This window comes from Lupinus angustifolius, chromosome LG17 (genome assembly GCF_001865875.1).
Source record: "Lupinus angustifolius cultivar Tanjil chromosome LG17, LupAngTanjil_v1.0, whole genome shotgun sequence".
Taxonomy (NCBI): Eukaryota; Viridiplantae; Streptophyta; class Magnoliopsida; order Fabales; family Fabaceae; genus Lupinus; species Lupinus angustifolius.
The window spans coordinates 9,019,211-9,047,081 of record NC_032025.1 but is presented as its reverse complement, the minus strand read 5'-3'; the positions used below and the strand labels follow the sequence as shown (position 1 = coordinate 9,047,081).

At 33.6% G+C, this 27,871-nt stretch overlaps 1 protein-coding gene across 2 annotated transcripts; it reads right to left on the bottom strand.

The window, feature by feature from the left end:
- Nucleotides 22,472-26,367, bottom strand: LOC109330520 (pentatricopeptide repeat-containing protein At2g22070-like). Of its 2 annotated transcripts, none has more exons than XM_019564734.1 (2): nucleotides 23,160-26,367; nucleotides 22,472-22,775 (listed from the first exon to the last, which is right to left on the bottom strand). In XM_019564734.1, exon 1 carries the CDS (start codon nucleotides 26,246-26,248, stop codon nucleotides 24,164-24,166), a length of 2,085 nt encoding a protein of 694 aa, XP_019420279.1. In that variant the 5' UTR covers nucleotides 26,249-26,367; the 3' UTR covers nucleotides 22,472-22,775; nucleotides 23,160-24,163. The 2 variants fall into 2 exon arrangements, with proteins under 2 accessions (XP_019420279.1, XP_019420280.1); XM_019564735.1 differs by having other exon boundaries at nucleotides 22,472-23,278; nucleotides 23,817-26,367.

Here is a 27,871-nt window from a genome sequence, read left to right as displayed (position 1 = left end):
ATTTTGTTTAACTTAATTACATTAGTCACTATTTTTTGTTTAATAAATTGCACTTATCTCTCCTGTAGGGTGATTAGTGTAATGTATGTATTTAATTTTGGATAATTTGTATAATAATTAGTGGTGGTTTGTATAGGTATAAAAAAGGTGTGTGATTTGTATAATTTCACTAAAATTCAGAATATGTTAGTATAATTTACTTTTTTTTATTATGGTTTATTTCAAAAATATTTATTTTTGAATGATTTATTCTTTAATTCAACTGATTAGGCGTTAGGAATAATAAGGGCATCATTTTATTAGTATAATCGATCATGAGCTGCAGAATGAAACACTCTTTTAACAAAAATGAATGAAGTCGTTCACAAAAAAAATTAAAATCATCTTACTAATTATTTATAAAATTGTTTCCCCTATTACCTACGTCTTATTTTAATTATTAGTTAATATTTTAAAGTATTGTCATCCACTTCAAAAATAAAAAGGTGATGATATCGGTAATGTCAAACTAGACAGATATTATTTCTTTATGAAGACCTAAATAAAGTAGAAAATATTTTAGAGTGTAAAATAGATACACTGACAATGTAAAGATTTTTACACATGCACTTCATCATCTATGATTTATTTGGATTACCTTTTCTGAAAAGTTAACTATAATAAAAAATCTATAGTCATGATACAATGATGGTATATAAAACTCATACACTTTCAATACATATATCATTTTCTCATTATTTTAACAATCAATTGCCATCACTAAAATCAATTGACATCAGTTATGTATAAAGTTTGAATTTGTCCATGGCTATAATTGTATCGTATTAATTGTAATCATTGGAAAATGTGGTCAATAAAATCTTGTAATATAAGTCCTATTTAAAACTATTATTATCATGAGAACACATGTGTATATACTTTGTTAGAGAGTGAGAATCATCTTCATTAATGAAGAGATAAATATTTTTTTTCTTCTAGTTTCTATGGTAATAATGTAATATCATTCTAAGTTTAAAAGATATAAATGTAAATATACATTACTTTTTGTTTGACATTTGAGAATATTTAATGGAGAGGAGTCTCACTCACACAAAATGTATTAATGTATCACTTAATATGACAAGCTGAAAAAAAAATATTTAAAATAAAAATTTAATAAAAATATGTTTTTCTAGCTAATCATATTAAATGATATATAAAGTCACAAACTTTTATAATATTGAAGATGTGATCCAAAAAACGAGAGATACATTGGGAAGAAAGTATACGGACTTTGGGGCTTTAAGGATTCAGAGGGTAAAGCAATTGATGGTTGTCGGTGATAATCTATGACCAAATGAACGGCTTTTGTCAGCATAGCTTATGTCACACTTGATCCACCCACATTCCCTTGCTCTTCGCTGAAAAGCTTATAAGACCACAGCACACAGTAACACACCTTCATCACCGGCATGGTTGGCTAGTCAAACCTCCAACTTTCCTCTTCTTTATCTTCATGCTCGAGATTACGTTTACACACTTCACTGTCTTACTTTTTCTATCTTTTGCCATGGGTGCCTATAGTCCCACTTTTGTTTTGTTTTTTGAGCATTAAAGAACTCCTACCTTTGCTTTTTACATGTCGATGTCCCAACAACAATGTTCACTATTCTAGGCTAAAAGAGTCAAAGTATTGTCCCACCTGCTTTTCAGGGGTTGTTTAGTATTGATGATTATGCTAGAAATAGATGTTACAATAATTTAACAATTAAATGGTTCATCTGCTTATGGTTCTTAATGTGAATTAAAGTGGCTAATGCGATAGTGATTGATAATTAATGAATAAAATCAGTGGGGTGTTGTGATTGATTCTATTCCCTCTCATTTTATGAGTAGTTTTCATATTGGAGAAGTTATTTTCTCCGATAACTCATACTGAATGCTTCTATAAAATGGAACCAACACTTAAGCATCAGAAAAGTGAGGTCATTGTTTGCATTCTTATGATCGTAGAAATACAAAGTGAAATAGAGAAACATTACTGTCTGATTAAGGAATGTTTGGTGTTGTACCGAAAGGGAAGAACATAAGGAAGGAAATTGAGTTCTTAACCATCAAGCAATTCATAATGGGGAGATGAAGAGGTGAGAATAAAGACAACCAGAAAGTGCAGCAGATACAGAAAGGAAACTAAAATGGAATCATGTATTCCTTAATCTCTTCTTCTATCACATATGAATGTCATAATATTGTAAACTATTAAAGGCTCTCGTGAGTGTTATGTTAATTGAACTTGTATTCATATGAAATTTAAATTAACACATGATACTCATTTTAAGTTAATGAGTTTGATAGTCATTTGTTTAAATGGTATGTTTGGTTTAGATGAGAAAATGAAAGGAAAGAAAATAGAAAAAAAGATTTTGGATAGAGAGAAAGTTGAGAAATAAAGTTAATCTTATGATTTGTTTAGTAGAAGTGATATACAAAAGAATTTGAAGAGCAAGAAATAAAGTTTTCTATACTAGACAGTTAGATCCTAAAAATAATATTAAGTTGTAAATAAAATAAGGATATTATAGTAAATGTATATATTTTGACTCATCTACCACACTTTCTCTTTATTTTAGGGAAGAAAACAAAAGTTGGCTGGCTCAATCACTTTTGGATTATTTCTCACCTATTTATCTTTTATCAAACTAGAGAAATATAAACTTTCTCCTCTAATCCTATCTCCCCATTTTCTTTCTTCCCTTAATCTTCTATACCAAATGGAGCCTAAATAGTCATTCATATATAACTAAAATTCAATGGTCAATATTAAAAGGTTAAAATGATAAATTTAATCTGGTCTTTTTTGTCTTCTTTATTACAAATGTGGTATCACATACCCAACTTTCATCGTCACATCACCACTATTCTCGATCTTTGTCTATCTCAATCTTATTATGAAATAGAATGGAATTGCCATTACTTGTGATGAATGATATCATAATACTTTCAAGATTTTTTATGTCAAATCATCAAAAAGAAATATATACTTATATAGAATGAAAGTATATCTGAATATTATTCACATATAATATGATTAATGAACGTACACATCATTTGTCTTATATTCAACTCATGTACGTGGTGAAACATGTAGCTTCATTGGTCTTCGAAGTTATTATAGACAAATATTGTTGATTACTTAAACTCTGTTCTTTCTAGTGATGAGATGTTAGAATAGAAAACTATTTGATTGATTGGCGCATATAATTTAGGGATCATAACCCTTATTCATAAGGTGTGCACGTTTTTCCATAAAGAGTAATACCCCTTTGAAAAATTCACACCCGACATGAAGAGTGATCTTTTTAAATTCAAAATCTTTCATTAAAAATGTTGCTCCATTGCTCCATAATTTTATTATTTCTAATTTTACTAGAGTAAAATTAGAAATAAGACATTTAGTATCTACACATTAATTTTCACAATAATTATGTCATGGCCATAAGCTTTACTTGAATTAGGTCACACTAATTTTGCTAATAAAAAATAATTGCCTTAATGCAATTAAACATTGCATGTGTAATACAAAGTTTCTAATAATCTCCCACCAATCACATATGTAACCTTTAAAATGTACTATTATAAACCTTAGATATATCATTATCTTGTTCATTAGTAAAACTAATATATATAATCTATCAATCATCAATAATATTAACATAACTAATTGACACAGATTAATCATGAAATGTATAGCATGAAAATTAAATGAAAGTGATCTATACATGTTGATTTTCAATTGGTCCCACCTTACTTTAGTGAGATCTTTGTACACAAATTTCAAAGTGAAACTGAACCACAAACCTTATTTTGCAGTATATATATAGAATTAGTGCCCAAAAACAAACTCACTATATTAACATATCATCTCATGATACAACATTCAAATGAGCAATGTGCTCTTGAAATATATTAGATGATAAGCATTTATTGAGCATATTTACAACCATGTACGTAGTTTGTGTGAGTATCCTCTTTAGACACTTGACCACTCTAAACTATTTCTTTAAGTGTGATATATCAATGGCAACAATTTCTTACATAATATTTTTTTAATATATCCAAATTAGTAGTTGAGTAACAATTTTGTGGCTATATCTCATAGTTAGATGACTCTATGAAAATTACAATCGTAATGGATGATGCAATAAGTATTTTCATAGAAATTTCTCAAATAGCTTCTCATCCACCTAATAGGTACATATAGTCTTACATGAATTTTCATTTGTATTGGAATCTAACAAAACTCACTAACAATACTTGACGATCTCTAAGTGGATCACTTTTAGGTATATGAGAATTAGATTTCTTTATTTCTATATAAGTATCACAATCCTATTTGGTTCTTTTCCAATGATTCGTTGGATTACTTAAAAATCGACATATATTATGTATACATTACACTATTTAGCCAACACATAAGGAATATAATTTATATCTTTTACTCATACTAATTCTTAAGACACTGTGCCCCTAAATATTTATGGAGTTGCATACCAATGATCATAAGACTTGAGCTATTAGAACATTTTCATTCCTTGTAGCCCCTTTTATCATAATGAAACTTCCTTAAGATAGATGAATTGTTCATTTCTAAATTCCAAGGTTTAGATACATGTATTTGAGAACAAACACAATATTGTCCCCTTATTTCTTAAAGTTAGTATCATTTAGGAAGAGTGTAGCATATATATTTGCAGATATTATAAAAGCATGTGAATTAATAATAAAATAAAAAAAATAGATTCTAACATTTTTACAATAAAACTCATAATCAATTTTAACCTATAAATTAATAAGTGATACGCTCAATTTAATAATGAATGAGTCTTGTTTTGGACCAACTTATTAGTAAACTCAAGATGACAACTTAAGAGAAAGCTGAGTTAGACTTGCAACAAAATTGTTCTTTTAAATAATTTAAATCATAATTTCAACAGAAGCAAATTATGAAGAATAAATAGTTGCAGAAATTTAAAAAGTGAAAGTTAGAAAGAATTACATAACGGCATATATTGAATCAACTTATTCAATTGAAGGCTATGTCTACTCACTATGCAAGAGTTGTCGTTTAACATCGCTTATTTTAGAAGTATAACAGGACTTTCATGCGTTTTCTGTTTGACCATAATAGTATATAGTCATCATTAACAGCGCTTCACAAACATTGTTGTATTGACTATATACCACAACGCAACACATAAAAAGCGTTGTCATATAGTGCATTAATACAACAGCGACTCATCCACAAAGTGCTGTCATATAGTGGATCAATACAACAACGCATCGTCCACAAAGCGCTGTCATATAGTCTTAAATAAACAACACATTTTATAGGTCTTATTAACAACGCTTGTTGTTGCGCTGTTGAAGTTCATATATTTAACAATGCAATAACAGAAAAGCGTTTTTGTATTATTCATAAATTTTCTCAAACAACACCTTAATACAACAGCACATGCATAGCACAATTGTATTAATAATGTACAACAGTGCTTTCTATAAAAGCGTTGTTGTAGTTATCCTTTACAACAACGCATGACAGGGCTTCCCCTAAAATTCGATGTTGATTTGTATAAATTAATACCTGCATATACATTTATTAGTAGAAAAGATATTCTCAACAACATAGACATTTATACATTCTGAACAATACAAACACATTAATACATGCTAGAAGTTTGTTTTATTAAACATCAATACAATACAAAATACAAACAATGAATGTCATGTCAATTATGTTTTGACATAGTACATAATTACAAATAAAAAATTACACAAATTACAAAGAAAAAATATAATACAATTACAAACATTCAAAATTATACAAAGATTACTTGCATCTATTTTTTCATTTTCTTTTATTGTTTTTGTCTTTTAGGGTCATCCTTGTCTGAAGGAGCATATTGATTTACTCAAAGCCCTTCATCATGATCATCTCTTGAATATAAATCATCATTCGTAGTTGGTCCGCTCTCACGCGACTGATATGTCCCCAAAAAAGGATCATCTTCATCAACATCTTCATATTCTTGGTCATCAATATTATTGACGATTATTTTGTTAGTTAAAAGAACAATGGACCATTTCATATCAGCTGGGTCACTAACATAGAATACTTGTTGAGCTTGTGATGCTAGAATAAATGACTCATCTTTATATCCTGACCTATTAAGATCCACTTGCATGAACCCTAACTCATCAACTCGGAAGTCATTGCTGTTATCAACCCACATACAATAAAAAACCGACATCATAAACATTGTGTAATCCAATTCTCATATGCGTTCAATCACTCCGAAGTATGACATGTTCGTATATTGAGTTTCTATCTTTTGCACTTGACATGTGTAAAGTTCGAGCAACAAGAGTCACACCACTATTTTGCATTTTACTTTGATCATCTTGTTTTTTCGTATAAAATGTGAACTCATTAATCAGGTAACCTGTGTAGGATAAGACATGAAGGTTTGGACCATTGGCTAACCATTTCAATATTTTGGAAATCGAATGTGCATTTATATTCAACTCCTCATCAATATGATTTTTTAGCCACTTTATGAAACACCGATTATGCTCTTTGGAAATACAATTTTCATTCTTACTTGGGTAACACTTCCTTAGCATCTCCTTGTGTCTTTCAACATATGGCTCAACCTCGTCGGCATTATGTAAAACATATAAGTGCGCTTGCTCCAATTCAGTTCTTGTTATAATCAATATTTCATTCACAGTAATACCTTCACCAAATGTTTTTTTTTTTTGCATATCGAGGCTTTGGAATGCCCATGAAATGACCATCGGTAAGGGATCCAGTACAAAAATCAAGAGCTTCTTCAACAACATATCGCTCGACAATATAACCCTCTGGTCTTGATTGGTTCGTCACATACCCTTTTAATCTCTTCATATAACGCTCAAAGGGGTACATCAATCTCATATAGGAAGGTTCACATAGTTGTGTCTCTCGAACAAGATGAATGCTTAGATGAATCATTATGTCAAAAAAAGGTGGGAAATACATTTCAAGCTCACACAAAGTCAAAATAATATGTCTTTGCAATGTAGGTAATTTCTCAGGGTCAATCATTTTGCTATAAATTGCCTTGAAGCAGAAGCACAACCTAGTTATGGTTCCTCGAACTTTTTTAGGTAGAATTTGACTGTATTCAATAGGCAAAAAATGCTCCATAAGTACATGACAATCATGAGACTTAAGATCTTTTCACTTGAGGTCTTTCATTGATACGAGGTTGTGAATGTTGGAAGAGTATCCTTCTGTAACTTTAACCTAAATTTACAAAATTTCATTTTCTCCTTCCTCGACAAAGTATAAGCTGCTGGAGGTAGAAATGTACGTTTTCCCTTCATTATCGGCCCCAATTCCTTTCTTATTCCCATACTAACCAAATCCAACCTTGCATTCAAGCCATCTTTGGTCTTACCAGGGATATTGAGTAAGGTACCAAGGAGACTTTCAAACAAATTTTTTTCAATGCATAACATCGAGGAAATGTCTTACATATAATGAACTCCAATATGGCAATTCAAAGAAGATTGACCTTTTCTTCTACCCCTTTGTGACAATTTCTTTTGCAAAAGGTTTACCAAAGTTATATTCAAACCCTTTAGTTTTTGAAATAATTGGTCACCTGTCAACGACAAAGGAGCACGACCTTCTTCATTGTTTCCATCAAATGATTTTCTTCATCGTCGATAGAGATGATCTGAAGGCAAAAATCTACGATGACCAAGGAAGACATTTTTCTTAGAGTGTTTCAATTGAATGAGTATTGTCTTCACATACAAGACATGCAAAATGTCCTTTTGTACTGTATCAGACAAATTACCATATGTAGGGAAATCGTTGATTGTGCCAAACAACAAAGTCCTCAAGTTGAAGCTTTCTTCCCTATATGCATCATATACATTCATGTTTGTCTCCCACATTTGCTTCAAGTCTTCAATTAATGGAGTCAAATATACTATGTCATTTCCTGGTTGTTTAGGTCCAAAAATTAACATAGATAACATCACATATTTGCGTTTCATGCATAGAGAATAAGGTAGGTTGTATATCACCAACATCACTGGCCATGTACTGTGGGGGCAACTTTGAACACTATATGGGTTAATTCCATTCGTTGACAATGCAAGGTGTGGATTTCTTGATTCTTGACCAAAACTAGGATAGTCGTGATCAATTTTTCTCCATTGAGGAGAATCTGCATGATGCCGAAGCTTGCCATCTTTAATCCTTTCTTCCTCATGCCATGTCAACTTCTTTGCATCTTTGACATTGCTAAACATACGCTTGAATCATGCTTTGATGGAAAAATACCATACACTACTTTCTTGTTTACATACATGCTTACCAAACCTTATGGTAATCTTAATTTTGAGAAATAGAAAACTTTTCAAAAAACTAAGAATTATTACGCCCAACTTAATTAATGTAGGAATTATTTATAAGAACACTCTAACTCAATATTATACTTTCCTCTTGGTTTAATCGAAAGTTAGTGCATTATACTGGTAGTATATAAGTTTATCTTGCCTCACTCATCGTTTATGATTCGTTTCTAAAACAAAAACTTAGAAGTTCTCAGTCAATTTAATTAAGAGTCTGATATTTGTGTAAATGTAGATATAAAGATTTATATATACTCAACAAGAGTATCTGCCATTTATTTGCATTATTTATATTTAAAAGTCAATACTAATATTGGAAAAAAAAAAGCTATTATGGAAACAAGACAGCAACAATAACAGTTAACCGATTAACTGTATAGTTAATCAATTAACTGAGTAAGTGTTAATCGATTAACTAGGTAAGTGTTAATTGATTAACTGGGTAAGTGTTAATCGACTAACATTACAGTTAATCAATAAATTGGTTAGAAAATCAAGTGAGACATTGGTTGAATAATTCTTGTAATTGACACATTATTAAGCAACATTGGTGATCCTACTGACCATGAAGCCAAAATCAAGCAACAAGCCAAGTATGCACATGAGCATGAGCCTGACCAAGCATTAGTGCCAAGGCACATCAGCCTGACTGAGCCAAGTGCCAAGGCACATCAGCATGACCAAGACAGGAGCACCAGCACGAGTCTGACCGTGCCAACTAGCACGAGCCTGAGCACCAGCACGAGTCTGACCGTGCCAAGCACCAGCACGAGCCTAAGCATCAGCACGAGCATGACCAAGTCAAGTGCCAAGGCACCTAGCACAAGTCTGACCGTGCCAAGCAGCACGAGCATGACCAAGTCAAGTGCCAAGGCACCTAGCACAAGTCTGACCGTGCCAAGCAGCACGAGCATGACCAAGTCAAGTGCCAAGGCACCTAGCACAAGTCTGACCGTGCCAAGCAGCACGAGCATGACCAAGTCAAGTGCCAAGGCACCTAGCACAAGTCTGACCGTGCCAAGCAGCACGAGCATGACCAAGCCAAGTGCCAAGGCACTTAGCATCAGCATGACCGAGCCAAGCAGTGCCAAGGCACCTGACCGAGCCAAGTGGCACCATGACCAAACCAGTAGCACCACTGGTGCAAACAGAGTCCATTTCTTATGTCTCAAGCAAACATGAAAACGTGATTAATTTCTTTTAATCACATGGGTTTTTTCTTCCAATTAGTTAGTTAATTAGTTAAGCCTATTAGTTTGTTAGCTTAGCCTTAAGTTTTATATATATAAGTCATGATTCTCCTTTTAGAATATCATCTCTTGTAAAAGATTTAATTCAATCATTGTTAATTCATCTTTCAATCAATAAAGGAAGTTCTTATTGCTTCTTCATTCATCATTCAAGAATCCTAGAAGGTTTTCTTGAGCTTCATCATCAACTTCAATTCTTAATACAATTTCTATGCCCTGCCCACCCAACAAGTGTCAAAGGATAGACATATTGGTTTTGCCCAAATTGCTAATGATAACCCTTAGTAGTTAGTGAGTTGACTTTCCCTCTTCTGCTTGGGAGAAAAGAGAGAAGATAATGACAAAAGAATGTATGTACTATCAGTATAATATTTTTTGAATTGTTATTGTATCATTTATCATTCATTTTTAATTATCGACTCTTAAACATAAATAATACAAATGAATAATACTTATGTGTATATCTTTTTATAATTCATATCTTTTAGGTGAAGAAGATTAGGGACGGATTTTCTCTTCACTAACTCCCAATATATTTAAAAAAATCATATTTCGTGTTAGTCATGCTTATAAATAATGCTTATAAATGACGCTCATAAATTTCTTTAAAACAAACAAGTACATGTATGTCAATATTATTATTAATAATAACTATATTCTTTTTTTCCATATTTATTTCATTTTCTATAGTATCAAATCACTATATTTTCCCTTCCTGATTTCTCTTCCTTAATAAAAACACTAAATCTCCTGCCTAAAATACACAAAAATATTTGAGGGATAACTTATAAATAAAAACAAAAGTAAGTCCTTAAGTTATATTTTTCATATTAGAAAGCTAACTTACTATCCTTATTTGAGAGATCACTTAATGCTAACATTGCGGTACAATTTTGTTCCTTTAAATTTTATGATAATGATAATACAATGTGATTAATGTATATCAAACTTGATTGTTAACTTGTCGTGTGATTTGATTTGTTTACATTAAGTCATCTTGTCCAAATATTGTATGCAGGTTTGGATCAATGTTTTTTTTTATAAAAAGTTAATATTACACATACACTTGATCCAAGAATGACCAAGATGGAACAATCTTTGGACTCACTCAACAACAGTATGAGGGCTTAGTGAACATGCTGCAGCAGAATAATTCCATAATTCCAAAGCATGAAGACCACAATGTTGGTCATGTAAGTAATGCCATGACAGCCTGCAACACTAATCATAAGACAGAGGAATCAGGTAACTCAGGTAGTTTTCTAATCCATAACAATAATTCTTGGATATTAGACAGTGGAGCAACTGACCACATATGCTCCAACTTAGTCCTATACTCTGTCTACTACAAGATAAAGCCAATAAAGGTAAGATTACCAAATGGCAACTTGGTTACTGCAGAAATCTCAGGAACCATACCTGTTCTGCAAAATCTAATCTTACACAATGTGTTATATTTGCCCTGTTTTGCTTATAATCTTTTGTCCATTCCTAAGCTGACCTTATCTCTATGTTGCATTGTTTCTTTTAATAACTCATGCTGTGAAATTCAGGACAAGAATACTTTGAGGATGATTGGTACAGCTAAGATGATCAAAGGATTATACATGCTGAAAGCTGCCAATTTTCATCACAAAGCCAATTCATGCTACTCACATGATGCTAACATAGACATATGGCACTTTAGATTAGGCCACACTTCTGAAAATTGTATGAATAAACTCAAACACACTTTTCCTTTTATTAGCTTTAGAAAGAATCATATTTGTGACATTTGTCACCAAGCAAAACAGAAGAAATTGTCTTTTCAAGTAAGCAAGAGTGTTTCTGATCAACCTTTTGACATGATCCATGCTGATATTTGGGGCCCCTTTGCCATTACATCCATACATGGTCACAGGTTTTTTCTTACCATTGTAGATGATAACAGTAGATTCACATGGATTTATATGATAAAGAATAAGTCTGAAGTTTCTTTCCTTTTGAAAAGTTTTGTCACTTTAATTAAAACCAATTTTCTAAAAGAATTAAAGTGGTGAGAACAGATAATGGCAAAGAATTCCTGATGGAATCATATTATTCCAATCAAGGGATTATGCATCAAACCAGCTGCCCCTACACACCACAACAAAATGGTGTTGTAGAAAGGAAGCACCAACATATTTTGAATGTAGCTAGAGCTCTAATGTTGCAAAGTCAGGTTCCAAAGGTCTACTGGTCCTATGCTATTATACATGCTGTTCATATTATTAATATGCTGCCTACTCCTTTACTCCTTGATAAATCTCCTTATGAGAAACTGTATGGAAAATATCCTGTTTTTCAGGATCTCAGAGTGTTTGGTTGCCTTGCCTATGCAAGCACTGTTGGTCAATATAGGACCAAGTTTGATCCTAGATCAACTAAATGTGTGTTCTTAGGATATAGAGATGGGACAAAAGGTTTTGTTGTTTTAAATCTCTCTAACAGAGCCTTGCAGGTAACTAGGAATGTCATGTTCCATGAAAGTGTCTTCCCCTATGTGCCTAGTGACCCTGATAAAGAAAATGGCACTGACCTTGCTTTGCCTGTGCCACATTATGATGACTTATTTGATATCACTCACACCACTCCTCACAATCAAGAATTAAATCAGGAATTGCAGACTACTATTGAACCTGAAAGTGATCATGTTGAGCACAATACTGAGGAAACAACTGACCAACCTACCCATAGGAGAAGTGCCAGAATGAGTAGGGCCCCTACCTACTTGCAGGACTATCACTGTGCCCTGCTGAGCAAGTCTGCTCATACTACCACCTCAAAATACCCTATATCTAGTTATCTATCTTACAATCAGTTAGCCCCCGAACATAAGCATAGGACTCTATCAATAACCACTCAAATTGAACCTAAGAACTATGCTCAGGCTATACTTGATGATCATTGGAAGAATGCCATCAACACTGAGTTAAAAGCCTTACAACTCAATCATACTTGGACCCTTACCAAATTACCTAAGGATAAGGCCACTATAGGATGCAAATGGGTGTTTAAGATTAAGTATAAACCTGATGGGAGTGTAGAAAGGTATAAGGCCAGGCTAGTTGCAAAAGGGTATACACAAACAGAAGGAATTGATTACATGGAGACATTCTCTCCAGTAGCTAAAATTAGCACAGTAAGAATTCTCCTTGCCCTGGCCTCTGTTCATAAGTGGCACCTTAAACAATTGGATGTAAACAATGCATTCTTACATGGAGATCTCAATGAGATTGTCTATATGGTTCCTCCCCCTGGATTGGAAGCTCCTCCTAACCTAGTTTGTAAACTTGAAAAGTCCCTATATGGTCTTAAGCAAGCTAGTAGGCAATGGTTTTCTAAACTGTCCAATTTTCTAATCAACCATGGTTACAAACAATGCAAGGGTGACCATTCCCTCTTTGTTCTTTGGATATCTAACAGTGTCATTACCATTGTGCTTGTATATGTTGATGACATAATTCTTTCAGGCAATAATATCACTGAAATTAACCATCTTAAACAATTATTGCATACTGCTTTTCAAATTAAAGATCTAGGTGACTTGAAGTTCTTTCTTGGCTTTGAGATTTCTAGAAATCACTCAGGTATCATTATGAATCAAAGAAAGTATGCTTTGGAGATTCTTTCTGATGCAGGTTTCCTTGGCTGCAAACCATCCAGCACACCAATGATTCAGGGATCACACTTGCATCAAGACAGCAGCAAAGACTGTTCTGATCCTAATGCTTATAGAAGACTAGTTGGTAGGCTTATTTACCTTACAAATACTAGACCTGATCTAACTTTTTCTGTCCATCAGTTGGCTCAATTTATGGCCAAGCCTACTGTTGTACATCAACAAGCTGCCAACAAAATTCTGAGATACATCAAAGGCTCTCCTGGTTTGGGCATTTACTTTCCTAACACTTCTCCTATACAATTACATGCCTATAGTGACAGTGACTGGGCTTCTTGTCCTGATACAAGAAGATCCATTTCTGGATATTGTATTTATCTTGGAAATTCTTTAATTTCCTGGAAATCCAAGAAACAGAAAACTGTTTCTAGAAGTTCTTGTGAGGCAGAATATAGAGCCATGGCTCTCACTACTTCTGAGATCATATGGCTCATCTATTTGTTGGAAGATTTACAATTTAATTATTCTAAAGTTGCTCTCCTTTTCTGTGACAATCAATCTGCTTTACACATTGCATCCAATCCTGTTTTTCATGAACGAACTAAACATATCGAGATTGATTGTCATTCAGTTAGAGAGCAATATACCATTGGGAAAATCAAACTTATGCCTGTTCCAACTCACTTGCAGCTTGCAGATGCCTTGACTAAAGCTCTTGGACCAAAGGACTATGCATCCATTCATCTCAAGCTCGGGTTACTCAATATCTACTCCCCAGCTTGTGGGGGGGTATTAAGCAACATTGGTGATCCTACTGACCATGAAGCCAAAATCAAGCAACAAGCCAAGTATGCACATGAGCATGAGCCTGACCAAGCATTAGTGCCAAGGCACATCAGCCTGACTGAGCCAAGTGCCAAGGCACATCAGCATGACCAAGACAGGAGCACCAGCACGAGTCTGACCGTGCCAACTAGCACGAGCCTGAGCACCAGCACGAGTCTGACCGTGCCAAGCACCAGCACGAGCCTAAGCATCAGCACGAGCATGACCAAGTCAAGTGCCAAGGCACCTAGCACAAGTCTGACCGTGCCAAGCAGCACGAGCATGACCAAGCCAAGTGCCAAGGCACTTAGCATCAGCATGACCGAGCCAAGCAGTGCCAAGGCACCTGACCGAGCCAAGTGGCACCATGACCAAACCAGTAGCACCACTGGTGCAAACAGAGTCCATTTCTTGTGTCTCAAGCAAACATGAAAACGTGATTAATTTCTTTTAATCACGTGGGTTTTTTCTTCCAATTAGTTAGTTAATTAGTTAAGCCTATTAGTTTGTTAGTTTAGCCTTAAGTTTTATATATATAAGTCATGATTCTCCTTTTAGAATATCATCTCTTGTAAAAGATTTAATTCAATCATTGTTAATTCATCTTTCAATCAATAAAGGAAGTTCTTATTGCTTCTTCATTCATCATTCAAGAATCCTAGAAGGTTTTCTTGAGCTTCATCATCAAGTTCAATTCTTAATACACATTTTACTCGTTTTACATATTTAACACATGTTGAAATTGTTTTACGGCAAATGCTTATTAGTTTGTTAGGAGAATTAGTTAGAGTTAGTTTTCCATTTAATTACTTTTCTATTTTTACAAGACAACATGTTTCAATATATATAGCATTTATAGTCTTCTTTGTATTTGTATTTTCATTTCATAATAATTAATTATATATAAATAATGGACAATACATTAATAATATTAAAAACTTTTATATTATCAGTGTATACATATATTTCTCATTAATTAACCTCGTTAAGACACCATGGGTTAGCGGTGGAACCTTGTGGATAACCGGTCCATAATTGTCAAAACTAACTTTTCTGCTCCTATTGCTTTTTTGTTATTTTTTTTGTGACCCCTAAAGTCCAAAGCACATAAGTATGTAAAGTGATTGAAAGGAAGAGATCGGGCAGAGAGATTGGATTGGGGTAGCATAATAATTGTAGGATAGTACGTCATAGATCGCAAAATCTAAAAAACTAAAGCGGTGGTGTCTTAGAATAGTTGAATGAGAACAAATGTGATAACAGCAGTATGACAAAATCAATCAAAAGTTTATATCCCATGCCGACAGAAAATGTGGTGATGCCTTGCATGGCAAGAGAAAATAATGTGTATTAGAAGTATGAGTTTGTGAGACTGTCAATTTATTATTCATATTGACTCTTAAATATAAGATTAAGAGTTTAAAATTTATGCACTGTCAGTATGAAGTTTTTATATTATCAGCACATCATTCACCATAGATTTGTATTATTTTTGTTTGAAACTCAATACTAATTAATATATGAATAGTGGATAATTTACGGATAATATAAAAAAACACTTACAACATATACATATTAAATCCTAACATTAATATACAATAATATTGTATAAATATTATCCATGTATATAATTTTACAGGAACAATGTATAGTTAGTATACTTGTTAAAGAAATTGAGTGATAGGCATATCACCTACGGAATTATCGTACGTTTGTATGTTAAATTTTTATTTGATCAATAATAATGTTATAGAGGGAATGGTGTAAATTAATTTATGTCCATTTTATAATTACTTATATTTCTAATTCATGTTCTTTTCACATTGTTTCTCTAGAATTAAATATATTATTATTACTCATAATCAATTATATTATATATTACAAAATATTCTATATAAATGAGCAAAAGTAATTATGACATTTAAATATAAGTAGCAAAACGCTATTTAAATTGAAAATGATCGGGTTGTAACAATATCTATCAAAACGCTATTTAAATATAAGTGGGCAAAGGGACAACTACCCCTATCTTTTATACTTAACATTTAAGTTTATATAAGGAAGAAAAAATGTATATACTGTTATTGTATGATGACTATGATTTAGTATTAATATTTAATTATCATTTAATCTTAAAAAAATATAATTGTAATAAATAGTAGATAATATAATTAATGCGAATACTTTATATGTATAAATATTATACTTTATAAATAATCACTCTATAAATAATTATATGGTAATTGGTGTAGACAATCTCATCCCATTCAAAAATATCTATAGTATGGTTAGCTCTCACATTGAGAGTTTATATTCGAACTTGGTCTTACATAACAGAAAATGATCATGTATAACTTAGAATTAATCATTGGTGACTAATGATTAATAGAATAAATTACACTCACATCCATTAATTTTGGTGAAATTATAAAAGTCACCTATCTATACACGTGATAGATATAGGAACCACCGGAAGGGTATGCAACATATAGGTTAAAAATTAAATAATAAATATCATCAATTATAAAAGGATGAAAACATTAATATCTAAATTACAAAATTTAAATATATTTAATCAAATAAATTACTTATTTCATAATTAAACTCTATGTGATTTCACATTTTGATATTATTGAATGATTAATTCGTTGTCAATGTTGTTGAACATTTCTCGCTAAATATAAGTCACTAGACAATCATTCATTCATGCATCTCTCATTTGATTATGTAACCTATTTTCCACAGTTGAAAAAACTATTTCTACCGTTATATTGCTAACTTCAAAATAAAATAAACTAATAAATAAATAATATGACTTCTGATCCACTTTCAACTAACTTATTTGAAAGATTATTGATTACTTTTAAATAAGCAAATTCAAATTTATTATGCATATCAATGATGTAAGTCTCAAATTAATTATCAAATATCACAAAATCAGTTAAACAAAAATATTTAGATAAAACTTAGCAAATTCAACCAGTTTTGATATATCAAAACTAGAGAAGAAATCAGATATACTCAAACAAGACATACAGAAAAACAATTGAGCATTTGTCTCAGAGAAACAATCATGAAGTTCCTTAAATTGCATATTCACAATATTATAAAATAATTTAACATAAGAATTACAAAAAAAAACTAGGGCTTGTAGAATTATTAGTGGTATACATGTCTTTTCAAAAAATTGAGGGTGTGATTTGCACACCCTTCATTGCTCTCTACCACCATATTTATATTCATACATTACACTAATTATCTTTGCATGAGAAATAAATGTGGTATTTTAAACAAAAAATGATGATGAGTGTAATTAAGTTAAACAAAATATGATATATTGTTTAGATAAGTCCAAATAGTATATGAGACATTACATTTTCATTATTTTTTGTTTGTTACATAATGCAACAATGACTCTTAGGATGTATTATTTAAATCGCTCTTATACTATATTGTAATGACCCAAAAATAATGAAGATGTATTGACTCGTATACTATTTAGATTTGTCTACACAATATAATATATTTGTTTCACTTAATTACATTTATCATTTTTTTATAAGATTAAACGTATCTCTCCTACAGGTATCATTGGCAATTTGGGCCAAGCCCTGGGGGCCCTCAAACTTATTGGGTGAGCAGCAAGTGAAAAATATGTTCATTAATCCTTAAATGCTTGCCTAAGATGCAATTTTCGTCCTCGGGCATTTCAAATAGGTAAAACGAGCGGCATGTATACATTATTGCATAAAGTATTGAACATCAAATGTGTAAATGATTATGTATTTTGTCAAATATGAGAATATGTGTTTCGTTTGTTATATATGCATTTGTGTATCAAATGTGAGAAAATACTGCACACATTATGAAGTAGCATTGAAAGTGGTTAGATACATCAAGATCACACTTGTAGTAGGACTTTTCTTCCCAACCACATCATCCATCTGCATCAAAGCATATAGAGATAGTGATTGGACAACATATCCAGATACCAGAAGGTCCACTACAGGATATTGTGTCTACTTCGAAAATTCACTCATCTTTTGGATTTCAAATAAACAAAGAACTATGTAGAAGTTCTTTTGAATTAGAATACAATCATGAATGTAACAACCTCTGAGCTCAAATGGATCACATAGATCTTGAAGGATCTCCACATTCCATGTTCCTCACCAACACTCTTATACTGTGATAACCAATCAACACTACAAATAGCTTCAAATCATGTGTTTTATGAAAGAACAAAACACATTGAGGTTGATTATCACATTGTAAGGGAACAATGTTCTCGAGGATTGATCGAGCTCTTGTCAATACCATCTCACCTTCAATTGGTAGATGCACTTACCAAAGATTTAAGGGTAAGAGACTTTAGTTACATTCACCTTAAGCTAGGACTATCCAAGCACTTGATCGAGAGACCATTGCATTAGGCCAAGCATCTGACTGAGGGAACCATGTACCAAGCCAAGCATTTGACAAAGAGAGCTATGTGCGAGGCCACACATCCGACGGAGAGAGTTATGCGTCAGGCCAAGCATCTGACCGAGGGTGCCATGCGTTAGTCCAAACATATGACCGAGGGAGCCCTGCGCTAGGCCAAGTATATGACTGACGAAGACATGCGCCATGCCAAGCATCTGATTGAGGGAGCCATTCGCCATTCCAAGCATCTAATTGAGGAAGCCATGCGCTAGGTCAAACATCTGATTGAGGGAGCCATGCGTCAGGCCAATCATCTGGTCGAGGGAGACATGTGACAGGCCAAACATCTGACCGAGGGAGACATGCACCAGGCCTAGCATCTCACCAAGGGAGCCATGCGTTAGGCCAAACATCTGACATAGGGAGTCATGCAGTCAGGCCAAACATCTGACTGAGGGAGTCATGCGCTAGGCCAAACATCTAACCAAGGGAGCCATGCGTCAAGCCAAGCATTTGACCAATGGAGCCATATGCCGCGCCAAGCATCTGATGGAGGGAGCCATGCGCCACGCCAAGCATCTGACGGAGGGAGCCATGTTCCACACCAAGCATCTAATAAAGGGAGCCATGCGCCACACCAAGTATATGACCATGGGAGCTATGCATCACGCCAAGCATTTGGCCGAGGGAACCATGCATCACGCCAAGACAATCATATACACTTGACCGAGACAACAAGACATAGCTTGACCGAGACACATGGACATTTACCAAGACATTGAGACATAGCTCGACCGAGACACATGGGCATTTGACCAAGATAACAAGGCATGTCCTGACTAAGACAACCACACACTTGACCGAGAAACCAAACCAAGGCATGAATGAGATAAACATGCATGTGACTGAGACAACAAGGTAGTGTCTGACCGAGGCAATCACACACCAAACTAGGGCTATGACCGAGACATCCTAACTCGATATGACCGAGGAACATAAGACAACTTGGCTCGGTCAGACCTGGCCAAACCAGTCTGCGATACCAACAAAGTTGGTTGCTTCAATATATGATTTTATTTTTGTATAAATAAGATCCTTAATCATCATTTTAATTCCATTCAAGTTTTCCATTCATTATCAATAAAAGTGCTTGAGACATTATTCATCCAATCTCATTTCTCTTCCTTAATCCTTTCATTATCAATACCATTTCAGTTTTCTTGATCTTTAATCAAGCCACTTTCACAGCGTTCGACTCATCCAGTCGGTCTTTTGGGGTTTTACAACTTTGAATATATTGGTTCGATCATGTCATATTGTTGTTGTCCTTTCGACTAGGCCGATCACCCGAACATTATCGACAACTTTATGGGATGGATTTTGTTTGTCATATAATGGGTCTAGTTCCTAGTGGTAGGACAAGAAGGAAGACATAGTAATTGGGAGACATTAAAAAAAGCATCCCTTATTTATTTATTGTTCTTTTCAACTTTTTTTTAATTCTGTGGGATGTGGAGAATACATTATATTGATGAAAATACTAAAAAGTTAGAACTATAATTTAATATATTAAAAATAATTAATTTAATTTTAAAAAAAAGTTTAATTAATAAGTAAAAGTTAATTAACTTGCTGTCAAAAGAAAAACGGAAAGGAATAATTAAATATCTGAGTATCTGAATTGAACCCTTTCTTGGAGATTTCATGGATGTCGTATACCCAACCTTAAGACGGACAAGGTTAATCCGTTTGTGATTACACGGGCTAAATTGCCCTCTACCTCTATAATAAACTTTGGGTGTCTTTGAAACCGATGGACGTCTTCTGTCCCAAAAAGTATATCACTGTATATGTCACTGTTTATAATTGGTCAAAAAATATTTAATTATTAAAATTTTAATTTAAATATATTTTTCCATCAATCACAAATAATAACACATGAACTACTCCATTTGAAAGGCAGGGTAACATTAGACAATTTAGGTGCAGTGAGTGAAGCTTTATCCTATGATTTAATGAATACAGGAAGAACGTGACTTTTGTATTGTCTCAAAGACGTTTTATCCGGTATTGAAGCTGATTTAAAAATGAATCAGATGGCTTTTTTTTTTTGTATTAAAAAAGGGTTGATTGGCTTATTTTATATCAATGTAGAACTCATTCTCCACATCACTATATTTATTTAAGTATTTTGGCTAAATCATGGGGTGGGGAAATCAAAGGAAATGTAACCCACAACGTTCAAGTGAGGTGGATGAAAGTGAAATGGCAAATATTTCTGGTGTCAGGAAGTTTTAGTATCCACAATATGATAGGAGACTAAATATGTTAACAAGAGAATAAATTCAATGTAATAGAGATAAAATATTGTATTGGATGAGTTAAACATATTAGATAAGATTATAAATGAATACATTCAAGAGAAAATTGGGATAACTCTTATTAGAGTAAATATAGTACAATCGCACTTTGGATGGTTAGGGGATGTGTGAAATGATTTAGGTGCAGTGAATCACAATTTAGGTGCAGTGGATGAAGCTTTATCCTAATGTCAATGAACTGATCATGTATTATAGCATTACTCAGTTCATATAACCGACCTCGTTTAATGAGATTAAGGTATTGGTAGGACTCGCAACCAAGCATCCCAAACAGACATAGAGCTTATAGAATGGGCCAGATAATTTGGGCCCAAGTAACATTTTTTTTTTCATTTCTTTCCTTCCCCCACCCAATGTAAAACAAAAACTACAAAATTATCTGTGTTCAGAAGGCAGTTGTCATTGGTGTCCTTCCTTTGCTTAATCCCAATGGAGTTGCTTTCTTTAGGAGTTCCAGCCATATATGCCAAAGGAAACTATTTTGAGAACAATATCTAAATATTAAGGTCAAATTGTAAAGAGAATCTAGTAAGACTACCCTGGCAGTGGTGCAAAAATAGGCATCATTCCTTAAGCTGTACATAAGTGTGTTCCTATCCTATGCCAATGGCCTGAAAACAATTGCTATACAACAAAACAAAGCACTCCGGCATATTAAAAATCGACTATCCTACTTGTTAGGGTAGATGCATGTAATCTTGCATCACAAGCGAAGAGTTGTTTCTACGAAACTGCTGCATGGTAATTCTAAAAAAATGATTCCTAAAAAATTAGACAGATATGTCATGAATTATATTGCGATAGCATATTAGCATGAACCGAGGGGCAATTCGACAGATTGATTAGAGTCCATAGCAAGAAGGAATGCAATAAAGGATAGAATTATTACACACAAATATTGTTTACTGATATTGGCATCTGGTCATAAATCTGATTTCTTGGATCTTGGATAGAACTCAACCAAATGCAGCATGCTTAAAGGTAAAAAGCTCTAGAATAGTAAAGCTGAACAAAACTACTGATTCTTCACCAGATGCCTTCTCAGTGCCTCTCATGATAAAAGCCTCTAAGATAGCATCCAGCTAATTGAGATGAAGCGTCAATCTTTCTCATGTTTGACCTTCCTGCTTATCTGTCGTGGTGTTCCTTGGCAGCTTGGCTAACTATGACACTACAAAATGTCTCTTCACGCTTCATATTGACCAATCGAAGTATTAATTTTTCTCGTTAAAACGTTGAGTGGCTACTTAAGAGTGTGAATAAATAATTGGGGGTGCCAATAGCAACACCTAGCAAAGTGACTTGGAAGAAATTCTCCAAGATCTTTGATTCAATGTGGTTATGGTTTTATGATGTGTAACTATAAAGTGGCAGGATATATATCTTCTAATTTAGACTGGATAAACCCCAATACCTATGGAGGATCCATCTTGAACAAGAAAATATCTGAAATTATTAGTAAATACCTATATAGCATAAACTTCAAGCATTATGTTAATACGAACTTAACTGGTTGAACATACAGCAGATTTAACTCATCATCGAAGCCACATGGTTATAGATTACTGATTATTGACTTGAGGAAAGATCAAACCAAAATAATTGGTATGTCATAGAAGATGACCAGAGTCAAATAAAAAGGCATCAAACACAAAATACACAAGCCTAGGAGAAAGGTATTGGGGGGAAAGTGGAGGAGAATAGGATTTCACCACCGAGAAACTATTTGAGAGGAACCAACATCATCACTGAAGACATGGCAAAAGTTATAGAAACTGCAAGGCCACTAGTGTACTTTATTGTTTCAATCTACAAAATCAACAGTAAGAACAATGCCAACTCATCAAACTAGGAATAGGATCCATGGAAACGAGTGTAAAACTTCATAAACTTACTCATCTAATTTAGATCAGTCCAATTGTGAATCATAGGTAATCATCATGTTGACAATTAACAGCAAATTTTAGAGAAGTTCAATATTTTATTCAAATATGAGGTGAAGTTCAATATCAGTGAACTTTGTGAAACATTTATCCTCCAAGAAGTTACTCATTGGTGTGAGATTAAATTTGATTATACTGTCATCAATAGATCCTAAACCAAATAACAACAATCATACTAACTAACAAATAGTGAGGTTTAAATTTGAAGATTACCTCTTAGTTGATTAGACCTATCGCATGAGTCAAATACCTGGAACCCTTGGTGGAGGTCAAGAATCTAAAGTTGTCTCTGAACTCAAGCACTGATACCGGAGCTAGAGGTTGAAGGGTCTAAGATCCAACCATGATCAGGTGGTGCTATCTTTGTCCCTGATGAAGTCATCACCAAGTTATCCTTTCATCTTTACTAATTTCAAGAGGAGATACCCTCAAAATGTCCATGTGAATAATTTACTTTAAGTTTCCCTCCTATGTATGTAACCAAAATATAATTTTCTAGTTTCCCTTTATGCGGATCTTCTAAAACTAGACACTGGAAATGATGTGGTGGAGAACCAATAACCACTAGTATATGAATGACAGTATTCTTACAAACATTAAATTGGATCTATGTGAATCATCCATGCCATCAGTCTGTAATACTAATAAATTATCTTACTATGAAATATGAGAAAATGATGAAAACAAAAGAACATGCATTCTAATCAATGGTATACAGCAGAAACTAAAAAGGAAGTAATGACAACAAAGGAGAAAAGTTATAACTGAAGGTGAAGGGTCTTATTTAGAGAGTTTCACATTAAATGCAAGATGTTTCATACAGCATTGAAACTGGACCTTTTATTTTTTCAATAGAAGGCAAGTCAAGTAATGTTTTTGAAAATGTATAATCATAATTCACATTTACCTTAAGAAGGTAAAGTAGCCTCTGCTAACCTTATTTCCCAGCATTATAGCATTTGACAAGCTTCTGACACTTGCAAGGCTCTACCAGCTCTTTCACTGTCTAGTAATTATCACTGAATTCAAAGAGTATAACTTGTCTCCTGTTCCAAAAAATCGTAAGCTGCATTGCCATGTAACTAGAAATTTTCATAAAAAGCAATATGTTCTTCTCACTAATTATTTTCATACTGCACAGCTGCCAACCCCATGGAGTTTCAAACTACATGGTATTTTTACATATCTAGCACCTTGCCTTTTTTTCAACAGTTAAAGCACAGCAGACTAGCATCAGAATCTCTAATTAAGACTTCACCAATGGTCCTTGCAAGAGCAACTCCCACCGAAGAAATGATGGAATCTGTTTGAATCTCTCAGAATGATTGGTTTTCCTATAGTAATTGATGCAAACTTCATAAACGCATGGCAGTCATCACAGACACGTATATTCTTTATAATCCGTATCGGTGCAACTACATTGGGCTTTCTGATTAAAGCAAATGCAAGAGCAAGTTTCTCACTGTGGTAAGAGATGGATCTAAGCTTTTCTTCCTCACCCACATTATGTAGAACAATATTTGTATCTGGATTATACCCAATTTTCTGTAATATTGAGATCAAGTGGTTCAATTTAGCATAGATTTTTTCCACTTCTGGATGAGTGCGATCTTCTGAAACAAATCTGTGGACTTCATTCTCAACCTCAATCCAACTGTATGCAGCAAACTTCTTTGCATTGTTGTTCTTCATTAGAGATCTTACAAAAGCTACATCTTTCCATCTCCCACATGCAGCATATAAGTTGGAAAGTGTGATGTAAGGACCAGCATTATGTGGATCCAATTCAAAGAGATGATTAGCTGCCAACTCCGCATTATTTATGTCACCCTTCTTGGCACAGGCAGATAGTAGGGTGGACCAAATCAGGTAATCTGGTTCATGAGGCATACCTTTGATCAGATCCACTGCTTTATCTATATTTCCGGATCGACCAAGGAGAGTTATCATACATGCATAGTGATCCAATGTGGGTGTCATCCCATGTTCACTGATTGAATCAAAATACTTTTGTCCTTCTTCGACCATATCAGCATTGATACAAGCAGATAAGACAGCCACAAAACTAATATTATCAGCTCTGAAATTTTCTTGAAGCATTCTTTCATACAGAACCAATGCCTCCTGAACCTGTCCGTTTTGTGCATAACCCCGAATCATGGCATTCCAAGTTATCACATTCCGAACAGGCATGGTTTGAAAAATGACCCAAGCATCCAATGTTACTCCACACTTACAGTACATATCAACAAGAGCACTACACACAGGCATATTATCATCAATACCCATAAGAATAACTTTTCCATGGATAACCTGGCCATGATACAAAGAAGCTAGCTTAGCACAGGAGCTGACCACGCTTGAAATGGTGTAACTGTCAGGTTTAATGTTTCCCCGTAGCATGTCACCAAACAAAATCAAAGCATCCTCTTCCCTTCCACTTTGCACATAACCAACTATCATTGTTGTCCAACAAATCTCATCCTTTTTGGGTATTGCGCTAAACATCTTCCTCGCATCATCTACACGTCCACACTGAAAGTATACGTTGAGAACATTTGAAATAGTAATTTGGTCAGGTTTCAATCCTGATAACTGCATCATATTAAACAAACGAATGCACTCATCAGCATTCCCCATTTTCACATACCCATTGATCATGAGATTCCATGAAACAACATTCTTATTAGCCATTCCATCAAACAACCACCGCGCCCTACCAATATCACCACATTTGGCATACATATCAGTCAGAGCATTCCCTATAAAAGCATTTCCTCCACAATCAGCAACAACTACCCTCCCATGAATCTGTTTCCCACGCCAGAAATCCAAGAGCTGAGAACACGCCTGCAATGCATTCACATAAGAATGCTGGGTAGGCTGAAACCCATCTTCCTGCATCATCACTAAAACTCTCAGCGCCTTGCATGAATAACCCTTACTTGAAAAACACGCAATCAACGTGTTATACGAAACAGAGTCACGATAAGGCATTTGACAAAACACTGCATGCAAATCCTCAACCATACCCACTTTAGCATACGCAGAAAGCAAAGCGTTCCATGAATAAACATCCCTCTTAGACATTTTATCAAACAGGTTTCGTGCATCATAGAGTTTGCCACATTTGGCATACAAATGGAGAAGTTGGTTGTGGAGAAAGGAATCTTTGGGTTGAAAGAGGTTATTTTCCATGTGGGATTGTAATCTCTTGGCTTGAGTGAAGTCATTGGCTCGAACACAATGAAGCACGAGACGAGTGTAGTCATTGGAAGTAGCAGGTTCACGAGACCGCATAAAATCTATGGCTCGGTGAAGATTTTGTTTGACCTTCATTTATTTAATTCAACTTCAGTGTCAACACTAATGAAGCACAGATATGACACGGACACGTGAATACTGCAAAAATATTATAAGATGTTACGGAATGTGACCACGTTCAGGTTCTATCAACTTTATTTCATGCTTCACTTCTTGTCCATATACCTCATCAATGAAATGTCACAATTTATAGTTTAAACTTTAAAGTTTACATTATCACATGTCACTTCTTGTGATATAAGAATTGTAGGTTCATGTTTTATAACAAAGTCAGAAGATATTTTTATATTTTTTTTTTGTATATAATTTGTGGTACAATCTCTTATTTTTTTATGTTCTTGTAAATTATTAGAATAATTTGTTGGTTGTGTAAACCCCAGAGAATCATGACCGAGTTGTCTTGAGTCTGAAACCAAACGGATTTATTTTTTGTCCCATAATTTTTCATTTTACAAAATAATATTTTATTTATTAATAATTAGTTTTTAAGTTACATATATTAATTTATAGTGGGCAGAAAGATTTACAAGAAGATATAACATTATCGAGTTTTATATCAACATTTGTGAGGAACACATCTACTGTTTTATACTCTGTGTCACTTTATGTGTCATGAGAGAGAGGAAATATATTGTCATTGTTGCTGTCCAAAAAGCTGAGAGAGAAAGGAAAGTATGGAGTGTGGTAATTTTGTAATTAGTAAGAAAGTGGAAGGGCATAACTTTAATTAAGAGAGTATAATAATATGATTCACAAAAAATAATTAAATTATTTTCCACATGTCAATATGTTAATGGACGGAACAAGAAAAGAGACCGAATTATGTGACAGCTGATTCTCATCCCATCAATAACTAGGTGGTAAATATTTAGGTAATGAAAAATTTCACGGTTAAACCAAAAAATTGGGAATAAAGTGATTCACTTATAATTAAAAAATGGAGAATACTATTTTAAGGCTATGCTTTAGTTTGATCCAAAAAATGGGAGACTATAATAAAATCACCGATAATCTATTCCAATCAATTGAAAGTCTCACCTAATACCATGGGGGTGTTCGTAGTTGGTATATATTGGTTTTTAGGCAAAAGCTCATTTGATCTAAAGATATATTAACACATGGTATGTTTGATTTGGTTAATTTACATTAAGAAATTTTATCTAAATATTGTATATAATTTCCACTCAGTTTCGATTGTTTTTTATTATAAAAAATCGGCACTAAACATATATTTCAAAATTTGTAAACATGATTAAAATATTAAGTCTACTACATTTTTAATGTGACACGTTTACATGAATAGAAATAATTAGGATCCACTTTAGGAACAAAACAACATCACAATAAAGGTAAGAGTAAACACACATTTAGGTTCCTCATTTTTCCTTTAGTACACTCTAAACCCTAAATATCAAAGGTGCGAATAACATGTCACGATAGTCTTCTGTTACCATTAAGAAACGTGGGTTTACAGAGGGATTAATGTGGAGCACGTTTTAAAAGTTGTGGATTGAAATGGTAGTTCATATTTATTATGGACTAAGTTGATACTCACATAAAACATGAGAGACTCGACTAGATGTTTACACTAAAAATAAGCATAGCAAATCAACAACAACAATATAGCAAAAGCACAAT